This window comes from Salvelinus namaycush, chromosome 19 (genome assembly GCF_016432855.1).
Source record: "Salvelinus namaycush isolate Seneca chromosome 19, SaNama_1.0, whole genome shotgun sequence".
Taxonomy (NCBI): Eukaryota; Metazoa; Chordata; class Actinopteri; order Salmoniformes; family Salmonidae; genus Salvelinus; species Salvelinus namaycush.
The window spans coordinates 46,574,711-46,592,509 of NC_052325.1; the positions used below are offsets into that span (position 1 = coordinate 46,574,711).

The 17,799-nt window shown below is 42.6% G+C and overlaps 1 protein-coding gene across 1 annotated transcript in view; it reads left to right on the forward strand.

The window, feature by feature from the left end:
* Positions 1 to 17,799, forward strand: part of dachd (dachshund d) — a 296,027-nt gene that overhangs the window by 164,306 nt on the left and 113,922 nt on the right. The window contains exon 2 of the mRNA XM_039014350.1: positions 10,695 to 10,810. Coding sequence (XP_038870278.1) covers positions 10,695 to 10,810 — 116 coding nt within the window. The remainder of the gene's footprint in view (positions 1 to 10,694; positions 10,811 to 17,799) is intronic.

A 17,799-nucleotide genomic window follows, 5' to 3' on the forward strand; every position in this document is an offset into this window, starting at 1 on the left:
AGGTTTTAAGTATCAAGGTATGCCGACTCTTTCGGTTAGAAGCATTCGATTCTTCTGTTGCATTTATTCTTTTGGATTTGTGTGCCCATGAACATTGTTCTCATCACATAACACTACATTTCTGAGATCTCTATACACACAACTGTCTGACAGCTAGATTCGGGATTGTTACAGGGTTCAAGTTAAACGCCTGATTTAACTGATTAATGCTTAATATATGATATAATGACAATTTACACTGCCATAAATGCAAGGACAGAAAAGTAAAACATTTTGTCACACGATTTTGGACAAATCCGTCAAGACACCAACCATGATAAAGGGTTAAACATTTTAAATCAACTTGTGAATATTATTGCTAATAGATATGATTCCCCTTATATCTTCATGTAATGACATTAAAAAAAATGGCAGATTATTGTCAATGATTTATAACAGCTGTAACACGTTGTTCAGTGTAGGAAATCCTCACTGGTACCATAGTTTATTGATAGACCCATATGTAATGTATACAATAACTATGTATTCATACTACGACTCTCTCATTCCATGGAATGACAACTGGCCTCATATGACATGTCTGGCAAAATGTTGTATCTGGTTATTCAATGATAGATGGAACAGACCAGGTTAACTTTGAATTTATACAAGTAAAGACCAACAAAATCCTACTTATTACATGGAATGTACACGAGCTTCATGACGGGGGGAAAAAGCATATGGTTCTTGAACACTTAAAGAGGTTGTCAGCAGATGTGGTTGTCCTGCATTTCAAAAAAGGAAATGTTTTATATTTAACACTAGAACCGCTAAAGCAGTCTTTTTTTAAAGTCTTGACTTTTCCTAAATAAGTCTATGTAACGCACTGTCGGTGTTAGAATCTTAATATCATAAACAGAACTGGAGTTATAACCAGTTTGAGGAGGGCATGTCATTTTCTTGTGCTTTCCCGTTGACCCCCCCCCCTTTTCCCGAAGAACGATGCATAATTAGGAAATCACCAATTGTGAATGAAGAACAGAGAGGGCCATTCTATTGTATGTATCTGTTCGAATTCTAATCTCAAAACGGTATGTACCCTATATCAGTCCACCGATTCCAAACAGTTTTATCAGTCTACGATGGCCTACTTGGAGTAGGCTACACAGTGAGAGCGTGAGTAATTGTACATGCTGAACAGCTTTCAATATCTGGGGAAAGATCCGCTGCAGGTGTCGGAGAAGGTGGTGATGAGGCTTGTGGAACCTTATGTCGGCAAGGGGAGAAATGACACCATGGACAAGGTTTTCAGTTCACCGTCAATGGCGAACAAGTGGCTTGCAAAGAAAAGAAAAGAATCCCTGCCAGAATTCTCCCCCCTTCGCGTTCTTCATTGCTGAGATTTACTTGCTAGTTGAGATTTCTGCTCTTCACTCTGCAAGATGCCGCCCTAGGCGGCTGCCCATGTTGCCCGTACCTAAATACGCTACTGATTTGTATTAGTCTATAAATAAATCTCTTTGCCAAAATTCGTCATATCTCCCATATCTTATTCGACTAGTATAGTGTAAGGATAATAATTCAGCCATAGCTGTTCGACTAGCCACAAAATTAAGGAAATTAGAAATGCCATTATTGCTTTTATGCTGATTTTCACTATTTGTCATGGCCACTTGCACTTCTAATGATGTTTAGGCTACTGATATGTTTGTCATTTGACCATGCTTCTTGCATGCTTCGTCTTGGTGGTTTGGGTATTTATTTTATTTTGTCATTATAAAAATAAGCTGTTACCTTCTTCCCACACATATGCTTTCTATTTCATAGTTGTAACAAAGGCACTCAATGAATAAAATTGATTGAACCCTTGAAAATAAAAATAGTGTTTTTTAGTTTTTGCATATAGCTTACAGTAACATAAACAAACAAAAATGCTATTGTGTTATTTTAAATAAAATACAAATTGTATATTAATGTTAAGCCAATGCTTTCATAAACACAACCAAATGATATATATTTTTTATAGCATAGATGAAATGTATTAATTACACTGTTAGAATGTTGCAGTCAGAATGACTGCTCATTAGCTTGAAGGGGGTCCCCACCCAAGGCTCAACGGGTCTAGTGTTAAAGAGGAGCTGGGTTGGAGAGACCTATGCTGCCATCTACTGTGGTAACAGCAGAGGTGTAGGCATCCTGATAAATAAGAATACACCGTTTTCCCTTATATACCAGCACACGGACCAAGAAGGACAAATACAAACTAATGTTAAATTGTACTTTACATCGTGCAAAATAATCATTGATTTCATTGTATATCCCACCAGGGGCAAATCTAGTGTTTTTATATATAATTTAAGCTATAATATATAAAATCCAGAGAAGAACTACTATTTTAACAGATTACCTAAATCATACGTTCAGTAGCATTGACAGACGTAGCAAAAAAATAGGCAAATTCAAGGAACCTCCAAAGAGGTTGAAACATTTCATCTCTACAAATAATTTACAGAACAACTGGAGATTACTATTCCCAAATACAAAATACTACTCCTTTTTTTCTCAAAGTAAGAAAAGCTATTCAAGAATTTACTACATAAAAAAATGCACTCAAGCATTTACTGGGTTAAAAAGCCATGACAGTGATATTGGATCATTCTCCAGGATCCCTAGAAGGACAGTGTCCCGGAGTCGCCTCTTCACTGGCGACGTTGAGGGTATTATTTAATGAAGCTGGCAGTTGAGGACTTGTGAGGCATCTGTTTCTCAAACTAGACACTCTAATGTACTTGTCCTCTTGCTCAGTTGTGCACCGGGGCCTCCCACTCCTCTTTCTATTCTGGTTTGAGCCAGTTTGCGCTGTTCTGTGAAGGGAGTAGTACACAGCGTTGTACGAGATCTTCAGTTTCTTGGCAATTTCTCACATGGAATAGCCTTCGTTTCTCAGAACAAGAATAGACTGATGAGTTTCAGAAGAAAGGCTTTGTTTATGGCCATTTTGAGCCTGTAATCGAACCCACAAATGCTGATGCTCCAGATACTCAACTAGTCTAAAGAAGGCCAGTTTTATTGCTTCTTTAATCAGGACGACAGTTTTCAGCTGTGCTAACATAATTGCAAAAAGGGTTTCTAATGATCAATTAGCCTTTTAAATTGATACACTTGTATTAGCTAACACAACGTACCATTGGAACACAGGAGTGATGGTTGCTGATAATGGGCGTCTGTATGCCTATGTAGATATTCCATAAAAATCTGCAGTTTCCATCTACAATAGTCTTTTACAACATTAACAATGTATGCACTGTATTTCTGTTCAATTTGATATTATTTTAATGGCCCAAAAAATAGCTTTTCATTTGAAAACAAGGACATTTCTAAGTGACCCCAAACTTTTGAACGGTAGTGTATATATGTCCTTAATCAGTATAAAGAAGGAAATGTTGCTTCCTTGTTGAGCAAAATCAAAGCTGTAATGCATCCTGATGTCTTTGCTTGCTGGTTCAGTAGGGCCCCCCAGAGACAACTGCAGGTCTTGACAGGTGGTCTAGCAGTCAGCAGCCATCTTCTGGTAGGCAGACTGCTCACTCTGAACAATCAGGAGATGCTGCTCTTGCTTCTTCAGCTTTGCTGATTTAACAGTTTCTGGCAGATTGGCAGATCTGAAGACCTGATAGTTGTTCCTCTGGCAGTGCCAGCACAGGTCTGTCCTGGGCTTAGTGCTTGAGATGTGGGGCAGAGATTTTCTCCACAGATTCCTTAAGGAAAGACAGTCCACCTTCACGTACCTCTGGAAAATACAGAAATGATGTGAGATCAATAAAAGTAGTGCCAATCGTGTTGTAGGTAAAGGAAATAATCGAAATATGTTTTGTTTATGCTTTACATAACAATTGCTTTTGTCACAAGAGATGGCAGCAGCTTCCCACCAAAGTGATTGTGTCCTAGGTGGCGTCCTCATAATGCTGATGCATTATCATCTGAATAGTTGTTGATGAAGTTCACAAATCGCTGAAAGGTGTAATGCTTCAGGTGTAACCTGTGCTTGCTTGGGCCAGCTCTCTTTTTGATGGGAGGCATTAGACCATTCTCCTTGTAAGACTGCTTGAGGAAAGCGTGTTCTACTGATGCTGAAAGACACATTCCAGATACAAATATGTTAGCATTATAGATTATACAATAGATGGCCGTAATCACCGTCAGGCACACCTGGCTATCTTGATGGTTCATGTAATCATCTGGCGAAGTGGTGTCTTTTGTTTAGACATGCTAGCTAAACAATGAACCATGATCCTAATCCATAGACTACTAGCAATACAAACTGATTGTCATAGCTACCTAAAGTTAACCAAATAGGTTAAATGTTAGCTAGTTAGCTAGCTAACGTTAGGCTATAACTAGCAATGCAATTGGCTTTCTGAGATGATATTACTACACAGATCATACACGTAATGTTAGCTAGCGAGCCAGAAACCTAACGTCAGCTAGCTAGCTAACAGTACGCTTTAACTTAGGATATTTTGTTTAGACATGTAGCTAGCTAGATAGCTCAAGAATGAATCATAATCCCAATCCATAGAGTACTAGCAATACAAACCAATTGTCATAGCTAGCTAAAGTTAACCAAATAGGTTCAATGTTAGCTAGTTAGCTAGCTAACATTATGCTATACCTAGCAATGCAAATGGGTTTCTGAGATAATATTACTACACAGATCATACACGTAATGTTAACTAGCTAGCTAACAGTAAGCTTTAACTTGCAATGAAAATAACTTTCTGACAAAATTAGAAACGTATCATATCTGAAACTATAGCTAGACTCTTACCCGTATTCATGGATGAACGCTTCACGGCAGACTGCAACCCCTTTCATTAAATAAGACATCCTGTGTCGTTTCCTGTCACAGGCTAGAGGTCATCATGGAGTGTAATCCCTGAGGGTGCCACTGGAGGGCACCCGTATGGTTGTAGTGACCAGTTGAGCCTGATTGGGATTATTGGGTTCACCTGGTTTAGGAATATTTCGGTTCCTCTATGGAACTGGGCCGGTTGCTCAGGTCTCTTGTCTGGTTTTGTGTTTTACTCATGTGCACTTACTTTGTTTTTTTTCTGTGAATACTTCTGTAAACATTCTGAATTTAACCTCACCTCTGCCTGCTGTGTTTCTCTGCGCCTGGGTCTGAGTTCGTACAAGAGTTATTGTCACAGTAGACCTGAGTCAAAAATGGACCCAGCAGAGATTTCTCCATCTTCTGAGGGACACTCCGAGCTCCACCACTTGCGGTCGGCTCTCACTCACCATGGAACTGTGATTAGTCGCCACGAGGCGCGGCTGAAGACATTGTCGGAGGATTTAGGAACTCTTGTGTGCACTCTGCAGACCAGACAGACGGGAGCAACGGTTGCTGCACCTTCGGTGGTTCCTAACCTTCCACTTCCTACCAGTTCATCGTCTTCCTCCCCCCGGGAGCCTCTTTTCCTGGCAACGGAGCGCTATAAGGGGCATCCTGGGAGGTGTCATGGGTTCCTGCTCCAATGTTCACTGGTCTCCGAACTGCAGGCATCAATGTTTCCCACCGAGCGTTCCAGAGTGGTATATGTCATCGCCTTGCTCTCAGAACAGGCTCTGGCCTCGGCCACGGCCATATGGGAGCAGCAATCAGACATTTGTTTCAATTGGAAAAGCTTCACCCAGGAGATGAGGAGGGTTTTTGATCACGCCATCAGTGGCAGGAATGCTGCTCAAAGACTCATTGCGCTTTGGCAGGGCAGCCGGAGCGTAGCGGATTACGGCATTGATTTTCGGACGCTTGCTGCTGAGAGCAGTTGGAATACAGAGGCACTTCACTCAGTCTTTCTGAACGGACTCAGCGAAGTTCTCAACGATGAACTGGCTTCCCGAGACAACCCTGACACTCTGGAGGAGCTTATTGTTCTGGCCATCCGGATTGAACACCGGCTTCGGGAACGTTGTCATGACAGGACGGATGGATTCCCGAGTTGGTTCCAGTGTTTCTAGCTCTGCTAAGGGAGGCGATTCTTCATTTGGGCCATTGTCTTATGCTTGACCTGCTGGTCCGGTATCCCGTCAGAGTTCTCAATTCAGCTCTGGTTCCACCTCGTATCCTTCCGAGGAGTGGAGAGAAGGCGCAGGATTAACGAGCAACTTTGCCTTTACTGTGGACAGTCTGGACATTTCCGGGCCTCCTGTCCCGAGCTGACGGGAGAACGGGATGACTCGTGAGTAAACGGGAGAATACTGGCGAGTCAGATACAGTCTCCAGCTGCCGACAAGGCATGCACCTTGCTTCCAGCCAACATGCGATGGGACAATGGGCAGTTGGACATTTCTGCTTTCGTAGACTCTGAGTCTACCGGCTGTTTTCTGGATCGTACATTAGCTCGCCAACAGAGGCTTCCACTCACTAAGCTAGGACATTCCGTTGTCGGTCACTGCGCTGGATGGTCTACCCCTAGGGTCTGGGAAGGTGAAGCAACTCACCATGCCTATTCAGCTACGAGTTCTGGATGATCATGTGGAGCTTATCCAGTTACATCTGGTGCACTCTGCTGAACTTCCCCTGGTTCTTGGACATCCGTGGCTTTCCACCCATAATCCTCAGATTGACTCGTCTTCAGCAAGAGTTCTGGGATGGAATCTTTCATGCCAGTTCCCCCGCCATCAACTCTCTCCAGACCTTTCCGGTCCTGCTCGTCTGGAGACTTCCGACTCTAGTGTTTCTCTGGCTGGGAGTTACAAGCCTGATCTTTCCGGCATACCTCGGGATTACTGGGATTTGGGTCAGGCCTTCAGCAAACAAAGGGCCAGCAAACTACCTCCTCACAGTCCCTATGATTGTGCCATCAACCTCCTGCATCCAGGCCAGATGGTCTGGCTTCTCTACTAGGGACCTGCCTCTATGCATAGGATCTAGGAAGTTGGCACCCCGGTACATTGGGCCATTCAAGATTCTACGGTGCATCAATCCAGTGGCCTATCGTCCATGAGGGTTCATCCCACCTTCCACATCTCCAGACTCAAGCCTGTGGTATCCAGTCCTCTGGTTCCGGCCACTCGGCCTACACCTCCGCCCCGCATGATAGTGGGACAGCCAGCCTACACGGTGCGAGGCATCCTCTCCAGCCATCAGATCCGGCAGAGGACTCAGTATCTTGTGGACTGGGAGGGTTACGGCCCTGAGGAACGGTCCTGGGTTCTGATTGGAATGATTGGGTTCACCTAGTTTAGGACTATTTAGGACTCTATGGAACTGGGTCGGTTGCTCAGGTCTCTTGTCTTGTTTTGTATTGTACTCATGTGCACTTGCTTTTTTTTTTTTTTTTGTGAATACTTCAGTAAACGTTTTGGATTTACCCTCACCTCTGCCTGCTGTGTTTCTCTGCGCCTGGGTCCGAGTTCGTACTAGAGTTATTGTCACAGTTTCCGTTTTGTTTGTACAGCTTGCTTGGCCCGTTGTGTCAAGTCACTCTGGTTCACACTGACCGTGTGCAATGCCATAAGAATCGTCTTCCTGAAATTAGTCCATCACAGCTTTTTCCCACTGACCTATGTCGATAGCGCCTGATAAATTCAGGGCAGTAATGTTATTGAGAGCAGTAGCAACACATTTGCAGTTCTCCATGACTAACGTGATATATTTCAGAAAACTGCAGTAGAAATGATTTCACATAACGAACAGCTCATTTTATAGACACGAGGCTACACCGCAGAACAATCTGAAAATCATCTCTCAGCATATCGAGCCCATTCATTATCTCAGCCAATCATGGCTAGTGGGAAGGTTCCTGACTTTTTCTGTGACTAAACCAACTGGACTCGTAATTGAATAACTTTCTTCGTATTTACAGATTACATACAAGTTTGTTATTAACTTCTCTAGGGTATGTGGGACGGTAGCGTCCCACCTCGTCAATGAAACTGCAGGGCGCCAAATTCAAAACAACAGAAATCCCATAATTTAAATTCATCAAACATACAAGTATTTTACACAAGCTACACTTGTTGTAAATCCAGCCAAAGTGTCCGATTTCAAAAAGGTTTTACGACGAAAGCACACCAAACGATTATGTTAGGTATGAGCCAAGTCACAGAAAAAGACAGCCATTTTCCCAGCCAAAGAGAGCAGTAACAAAAAAAAGAAATAGAGATAAAATGAATCACTAACCTTTGATGATCTTCATCAGATGACACTCATAGGACTTCATGTTACACAATACATGTATGTTTTGTTCGGTAAAGTTCATATGTATATCAAAAAATCTGAGTTTAGGCGGGACGCTACTGTCTCACTTAGCAAAAAGCCTGAGAAAATGCAGAGCGCCATATTCAAATTAATTACAATGAAAATTACTATAAAATCAAACTTTCATTAAATCACACATGAGAGATACCAAATTAAAGCTACACTGGTTGTGAATCCAGCCAACATGTCAGAATTCAAATAGGCTTTTCGGCGAAAGCATACGATGCATTGTAAACCAAGATAGATAAGCATATTCCAACCCTGCAGGCACGACACAAAACGCAGAAATAAAAATATAATTCATGCCTTACCTTTGACGAGCTTCTGTTGTTGGCACCCCAATATGTCCCATAAACATCACAAATGGTCCTTTTGTTCGATTAATTCCGTCGATATATATCCAAAATGTCCATTTATTTGGCGCGTTTGATCCAGAAAAACACAGGTTACAGCTTGCTCAAACGTGACGACAAAATATCTCAAAGGTTACCTGTAAACTTTGCCAAAAAATGTCAAACTACTTTTGTAATACAACTTTAGGTATTTTTTAACATTAATAATCGATAAAATTGAAGACGGGATGATCTGTGTTCAATACAGGATTAAAACCAACCGTAGCATGCCTTCTGGTCATGCGCTTCTATCTCACAGGACACCTAGAGTGACTCGACCTCAAGATAGCCGTATTTCTTCATTACACAAAGGAATAACCTCAACCAATTTCTCTAGACTGTTGACATCCAGTGGAAGCCGTAGGAACTGCAAGTAAGTCACTTAGAAATCTGGTTTTCCAATGAAATCTCATTGAAAAGAGAGTGACCTCAAAAAAAAAAAAATCTGAATGGTTTGTCCTTGGGGTTTCGCCTGCCAAATAAGTTCTGTTATACTCACAGACATGATTCAAACAGTTTTATAAACTTCATAGTGTTTTCTATTCAAATATACTAATAATATGCATATCTTATTTTCTGCGGATGAGTAGCTGGCAGTTTAATTTGGGTATGCTTTTCATCCAAACATGAAAATGCTGCCCCCTACCCTAGAGAAGTTAAGGCACATGAAAGTTAAAATGTTCCAGAAGGCATTTCTGCCAAACAAACGCATTTTGAGAAAAAAATCGAATAAACATTTAAATGTCTTTTCTGTAAAGTCGTGACTTGTGACATACGCCTAGTTTCCTGAAACAACTCACATATTATTACGATTCAACCCCATAGGCTTTTTGTAACTATAACTAATCCATCTCGACTAGATATCGATTGTGATACTTAATAAGTGACTGAGTAAGATATGGGGGAAATACATACCCAGGGAACATCAGCCTAGCTCTGAAGGCTTTTTTCTGCTTCTACAACAGTAAGCCAGAGGAGTAATTTATCACTTCCAAGTCTGTGCCCCTTCTCGTTTGCAGTAATAAAAGAGGGCCCATCAGAAACGTCCAACAGGTCTGAATCACCAAATCACCTCGTCTCTCCACCGCCTCCAAGCTACGACGTCGCATTAAATCAAGCAAGAGGAACATTTCCCAAGGCAGCCAGTGGCTTTTAATTTCCTGAAGAACCTTAAAATATCATTCATTACCAGAACTACACATACATTTTTTATTTTTTTTCTCCAAAGTCCCATAAATCAATAGTGTGGCCTGACTGCAATAATTATAACAGGTTAACATGTCATTTCCAGGCCGAGAGGGCTGCCAGAATGCAGAGGTGATGGCTAAGTTTTAGTATATGCAAACGAGGGAATTCAAATAGTGTGCTGAGATATTAATACATGGGAGCAGGTAACGAGGTATGGCCGATGAATTATGCATAAAAAAGTGGTTGATCTTCAATAAAGCAAAGGAATTCAGCATGTAATCTAATTAGTTATGGGAAGTCTATTATGTTGGAGTGGCAGATCGTGACTCCTTGAAAAGGGAGTTTATTTATAGTACCATGTTGTGTTGGCTTTCTGGAATGGAAATGCATCCTGGAGTGGTCCAAAATGTTAACACCTCTTTCTCCCTCTCCCCCTCTCACTCTCTCCCCTCCTCTCATCCCCACTCCTCCATCTCTAATCCCTCTTTATTTCCACATCGTCTTTCTTCATCCATCTCTCTTCCTAAATGTATTTCTCTATCTCCCTCATCTCTATATCTCTTCATCATCTCAGTTGTTATCCTTCTTACCTCTTCCTCCCACCTGTCGTCTTCCTCTGTAATGTCTCTCTCTTTTTCACCCTCTTTCACTTGCCAATCTCTCCTTTACTCATCCCTCTTGTCTCTCTCACCTCCCCCGGTCTACACCTGCTTATCCCGTCCCTCTTAAATCCTCCCTTTCCATCATTCTCTTGGACTTTTTAGGGTGGAGTGGGAGAGGTTTCACAGAAGGGTATTGTGGTGTTTTTAGGTAAGTCTCGATAGAAAACATCGAAAGTTAAAGCCCTTTTTCTCTTCTGTCTCGTCCAGCTCCAGACCAGGCAGACCTCCTAAGAGGAGCCAGAGTGTGACATCGCCAGAGAACCCGCACATCATGCCACACTCTGTCCCCGGCCTCATGTCCCCTGGAACATTCCCATCCTCAGGTATGTACTGTAGTCACACGCAAACAGACAGGCATATACATAAGCACATGCGTTTGCATATGCTGAATGTATATACACGCGCACACATTTGTCCTCTTTACACACGCGCTAAGTGTTTACACCCAAACACACACTCGCCACTGAAGCAACCCTCCATACCCTCAACATCCCCATAGCACTCTCCGCCTCCCTCTAACTTGTCCTTTTAATGGCAAGCAGAGCGAAGTGACACATGCGAACACACCACTGCCAGACAACCATCAGACAACCAGCCGCTCATTTAAACTCTTTTACACACAACTGAACTCAAAGAAAGAGAGAGAGAGACCGAGGGAGATGCCAGTCCAATATATTGTCGTGGCATCCTTTTTCTCTCTGATTGTTTCCAGTCGATGTTGCGTTTCGTCTTGAGAGCATTCTAATTAGTATGTGATTAAATCCACTTCACTGGTGTATGTACATAGGCATGGTTGATGCTAAAGTAAGCTTTATCACCACAAGAATCAACAACAACCGTTTGTTCCCAAATGCGCCCCCGGTGCGAGTCTTATTGCGGCTAATGCTTTTGTTCTGTTTGTGGCTGGTTGCATTGTGACGGCTTTGATGTAAGTGCTCTGATTTACATCTTTTTTTTCTTCCCTTCTTTTCCTTTTTCCTTCTTTACTAATATTGTGCCGTGATTAGGGTTTTCTTAACTCTTATTTTCGCTGTATTCAACCAAGCAGAAAGAAACCGTGACAACTACAGTACATATCATTTGCTGTTTTCTCTGCAACCTTACGAGTTTGCCTCCAAGAGTTGGCTGCACTCGAGTAGTTCCGAATGGCTTCCTACCTTACGTACGTACACATTTTCTCATCTCTTTCTTTCGAAGCCAGAATAAAATACATGCATCTGAGAAGTGTTTCGGATTCAATAGCAGACACAAATTGGCTACGTCCTTAATAATGGAGGCTCGCAGATCAACGCGCAGCATTGAACTCTGGGAGTGTGGTGATGTCACAGACTCTATGTGTCTTGTTTGGTGAAAGGGGGGGGGGGATTCAAAGGCTATTTGGAACAGCAAAGATGAGAAAGCCGTGGTTTTATTTTGTGGAACATAAAGCAACAGAAAAGCCTTTTGATGTCCCTCCCCTTTAAGCCTGGAGGGAATCTATGATCTTGACATTTAGTCAGGGTATTCAGGGGAGAGAGATAAAGTAATAGAGTTTTTTTTTTTTTTTGTGCAACTGCCTTTCTGTTTGTGGCTGCAAAAGCCAAGATGGCTGAACTTCCTCCCTAACTGCCTTCTGTGGTTTGATTATTGTACGTATTGAAGAACAAGTTCGTAATAAAGTTACCACAATTTACACTTCAAAATGATGCAAAGTGATCATATAGATTAGTATATATTTTTTTACTAGCAATGGAACACACGTTTTTGCATGTGTCCGAACACATTAATCGATCCATCACAAAACTGACACACTGCAAGCTGTCGTGAATGGTTAATACGTGCAGCGGAAAAAAAAGAGAATAAAATAACATGTTTTGTACACAGTGGCATGTAATTGTTCCTGATGTTAGATTTACAAATGAAGTTCCCCATCGATCTCTCCGCTGACTACCCAGTCCCCCCCGTCTTCGCCGAGCAGGTGACTCCAATTAACAAAAACGAGCCCTGAAAATTCACCCCATGATGCATTGCACCAAATCCGGCAAATCACCCAAATAACCTAATCTAACATGGCTGCCTGGGGGCTTTAAGTGAAGTGCCATAACTAATGCATGGAAACTTCACTCACTGTAATAAAAGTTTTATTTGGGGAGGTGGTTTGATTGGTTTAATTGCCCACAGCAAGCTTTTCAAAGGGTGACAGAGATTGGTTGAACAATCTTTGAAAATGGGGACTTTTGATGTTTTGCCGGGAATCCAAGTTGATGTACAGTACATTTTGAAAGTATGCTATCCACACAATGACTCATCTTTGGAGAGAACTTTTATGTGAGAGACATTCTTGCTATGTGTATGTTTTGCACCTGACACCAGTTCCACTTGCTGTGGTTTCCATTTAATGAAACACCCTTTGTGTATTTGTGTGTATGTGTCCGTTGGTGTGTGTGTGTGTGTATGCATTTGTGTGCTTCCGCGCACTCTTGTGTGCACATTTTTTAAATTTATTTGTTAACCTTCATTTAACTAGGCAAGTCAGTTAAGAACAAATTCTTATTTTACAATGACGGCCTACCCTGGCCAAACCCTCTAACCCAGACAACGCTGGGCCAATTGTGCTCCGCCCTATGGGACTCCCGATTTCGACCGGTTGTGATACAGCCTGGGATCAAACCAGGGTATGTAGTGACGCCTCTAGCACTGAGATGCAGTGCCTTAGACCGCTGCGCCACTCTGGAGTTTGTGTGTGTTAATGTGGGTGTGGGTGCCGTCCAGATACAAAGAAAGTGACATTACACAGTAGATAAAGCACTGCCTTTCTATAGAGAGAAGGGCAAAAGAGCCGTAAAAGTCAGTCTTTCTTTTGTGTACCGATGAGGAGTTAATACTGATTTTGATGTAATTGAATTGCGCACGTTGGTGTTGCGGAGGGCTGTGGCACCAGGGTGGGCGTGACATTGGGCGCAGGTACGGGCAGCTTCGCATGTTAATTAACGATGACGACCCTGACAATATGCGGAGGCATGGCAGCATTCAGCCAGTCGGCTGCCGCTTCCTTTGCATATTAATAGACGCTTCATTATTATTTAATATGACATCTGCTTCGAGGGCTACTATCAGACCTCGTCACCGTTATTCCCCGTTTTCTCCTGCCGTGATATTCTCCATTTGTTGAAATGGGGGGCGGCGCTCAGCAAAATGCCATTTTTCTTCCAGCTGGCGTGGTGTGGCCGTCTCTGTACAACGCAACACTGGATCATGTGCATTATGCACCAAATGAAAGGAGACGGACTGAAACAGCGATGGACTACCTGGTCCAATGAGAAGCACACATTTTGTTTTTCCTGTTAATGATTTTTTTTTCAAACGTTGCCTGTTGCCTGCCCTAATGAACATGACCCTGTTGTGCTGTTTGTTTGTGGCCAAAGAGGATTGTCTCTGTGTGTGTCTATGAGATGAGTCTGGCTGTCTGAATTTTTAAAGGTGACTTTGAAAGAATCCATGATGTCGGGATCATTTTGTTTGCATAGTAATGAATGCAGATTAGGAGTAGGGAGTGGGATGGGCCGTTCGACATTTAGACGTCCAGTCATTTGAATAGTTTGGAGATCTTGATACCTCCTTGTTAGATTGAGTGTTAGGCGGGTGCGAGTTACTGTATGAGCAAGTGACAATTGATCAGCCGAAATGAAACAATTATAGGAACAAAGGCGCCGATGTATGGAGTCTGTCACATGTTCTATGAAGATAGTGTGGGGGTCGGGGTGGGTGGGCAGTGTGATGGATTGAAAATGATAAAGGCGATAATCTACCTGTTTCAAACCATCTGCTTCAAATGAGACCAAGTCCCGTTTACCTCTTGGCAGATCTTGGTAAATTTGCCCGTTTTTGTAAAACTTTTCAAATGTTCTACCAAAAAGTATCTCCTGGCAGACACACCTTTTAATAATTTCTATCAACGTCACAATGGCTGCTAGAATAGATTCATATCGCTGATGATTTGATCACATTTGGATAATATTTGTTATTCACAATATACACCGAGTGTGCAAAACATTAAGAACACCTGCTCTTTCCATGACATAGACTGACCAGGTGAATCCAGGTGAAAGCTATGATCCCTTATTGACGTCACTTGTTAAATCCACTTCAGTCAGTGTACATGAAGAGGAGGAGACAAGTTAAAGAAGGATTTTAAGTCTTGAGACAATTATGTATGTGTGTTATTCAGAGGATGAATGGGCAAGACAAAAGATTTAAGTGCCTTTGAACAGTGTCTAGGTACCAGGCGCACCAGTTTGTGTCAAGAACTGTAATGCTGCTGGGTTTTTTCATGCTCAACAGTTTCCCATGTGTATCAAGAATGGCCCACCACTCATAGGACATCCAGCCAACTTGACACAACTGTGTGAAGCTTTGGAGTCAACATGGGCCAGCATCCCTGTGGACCGCTTTCGACACCTCCTAGAATCCATGCCCGAAGAATATAGGCTGTTCTGAGTGCAAATGGGGGAGGGGTCAACTCAATATTAGGAAGGTGTTCCTAATATTTGGTATACTCAGTGTACGTCAATCCTACACTGTAGGTGAAAGAAACATTCAAAATGCGTACATCACAAAGCATCCGAGAATGCCATATGCTGAAGTCTAACAGTCCTTTGAGCTGCACCTGATTTGTGGCGGAATTTATTTTAGCAACAGCCCCGGAGGTGATTTCAATATTTACTCTGTAGTCTGCTCTGCATACGTCTCATTTGGAAAACAGTTGACTCTCAGCCATTAGACAGAAATAAAGGTGACCTTCAGGCTGGGCAGAGGCCACATTTATTATGTGGAGAGAAGTATCACCTTCCTACCAAGCCTCCTGTGTGTGTGTGTGTGTGTGTGTGTGTGTGTGTGTGTGTGTGTGTGTGTGTGTGTGTGTGTGTGTGTGTGTGTGTGTGTGTGTGTGTGTGTGTGTGTGTGTGTGTGTGTGTGTGTGTGTGTGTGTGTGTGTGTGTCTCTCTCTCTCTCTCTCTCTCTCTCTCTCTCTCTCTCTCTCTCTCTCTCTCTCTCTCTCTCTCTCTCTCTCTGCGTGTGTGTCTCTGTGTGTGTGTGTGTGTGTTTTTGTGTGTGTCGTTTCTATGCATATGGAACAGCAGAAGAGCCAGTGCAAATGAGAGGGCCCTCAGTGACATGATGTGTACTGTTTGTCAATATGGTCCCAATATATTTTAAGATGCAAACAAGGCTTTTAAATGATATGCACCTCCATGTCAGTGGCTCAGAGTGGCTATTGCCATCTGCATATCTGTTGCTTGAGAGAGGAGTTTAGTGTGTGTACATTTGTGTGTGTGTGTGGTTGTGAATTAGAGGTACATGTTCCATTTCTGCCTCTCCTTGTACTTACGTCACACAGCTAATAGCTGCTCTCGAGTCACGCCTCTGAAATGTGACAGCTAAGATAGACACATATGTTGGCTTGTCCTGTGAAGAGTCTACATGCAAACCAAATTCCACATGTACACTGTTTGTTTCAGGGCAGATTTTTTTTCAATCTTTCAGCGGCAGACCATTTTACCTCAACGTTTTGGTTGAACTGTTATTTAATGGAACGTAGTATCTACAGTTGAAGTCGGAAGTTTACATACACCATAGCCAAGTACGTTTAATATCAGTTTTTCACAATTCCTGACATTTAATCCTAGTAAAAATTACATGTTTTAGGTCAGTTAGGATCACCACTTTATTTTAAGAATGTGAAATGTCAGAATAATAGTAGAGAATTATTTATTTCAGCTTTTATTTCTTTCATCACATTCCCAGTGGGTCAGAAGTTTACATACACTCAATTAGTATTTGGTAGCATTGCCTTTAAATTGTTTAACTTGGAGAGTTAAAGAGAGGGATATCTTCAACCACCAACTTACCATCCTGAGACAAGGCCGAGTATAGCCCACAAAGATCTCTGCCACGGCACAACCCAAGGGGGGCCGCCAACCCAGACAGGAAGACCACGTCAGTGACTCAACCCACTCAAGTGACGCACCCCTCCTAGGGACGGCATGGAAGAGCACCAGTAAGCCAGTGACTCAGCCCCTGTAATAGGGTTAGAGGCAGAGAATCCCAGTGGAGAGAGGGGAACTGGCCAGGCAGAGACAGCAAGGGCGGAGTCAGGTTTGTAGGCAGGTAACTGAGTCAGGATTGTAGGCCTCCTTGCTCGCAAACGCTTTTTCAGTTCTGCCCACACATTTTCCATAGGATTGAGGTCAGGGCTTTGTGATGGCCACTCCAATACCTTGACTTTGTTGTCCTTAATCCATTTTGCCACAACTTTGGAAGTATGCTTGGGGTCATTGTCCATTTGGAAGACCCATTTGCGACCAAACTTTAACATCCTGACTGATGTCTTGAGATGTTGCTTCAATATATCCGCATCATTTTCGTCCGTCATGATGCCATCTATTTTGTGAAGTGCACCAGTCCCTCCTGCAGCAAAGCACCCCCACAACATAACGCTGCCACCCCCGTGCCTCACGGTTGGGATGGTGTTCTTCGGCTTGCAAGCGACCCCCTTTTTCCTCCAAACATAACGATGGTCATCATTGCCAAACAGATCTATTTTTGTTTCATCAGACCAGAGGACATTTCTCCAAAAAGTATGATCTTTGTCCCCATGTGCAGTTGCAAACCGTAGTCTGGCTTTTTTATGGCGGTTTTGGAGCAGTGGCTTCTTCCTTGCTGAGCGGCCTTTCAGGTTATGTCGTTACAGGATTCGTTTTACTGTGGATATAGATACTTTTGTGCCTGCTTCCTCCAGCATCTTCACAAGGTCCTTTGCTGTTGTTCTGGGATTGATTTGCACTTTTCACACCAAAGTACGTTCATCTCTAGGAGACAGAACGCGTCTCCTTCCTGAGCGGTATGATGGCTGCGTGGTCCCATGGTGTTTATACTTGCGTACTATTGTTTGTACAGATGAAAGTGGTACCTTCAGGCGTTTAGAAATTGCTCCCAAGGATGAATCAGTGGAGGTCAACACATTTTTTTCTGAGGTCTTGGCTGATTTCTTTTGATTTTCCCATGATGTCAAGCAAAGAGGCACTGCGTTTGAAGGAATACCTTGAAATACATCCACAGGTACACCTCCAATTGACTCAAATGATGTCAATTAGCCTAGCAGAAGCTTCTAAAGCCATGACATAATTTTCTGGAATTTTCCAAGCTGTTTATTAGCACAGTCAACTTAGTGTATGTAAACTTCTGACCCATTGGAATTGTGATACAGTGAGTTATAAGTGAAATAATCTGTCAGTAAACAATTGTTGGAAAAATGACTTGTAGATGTTCTAACTGA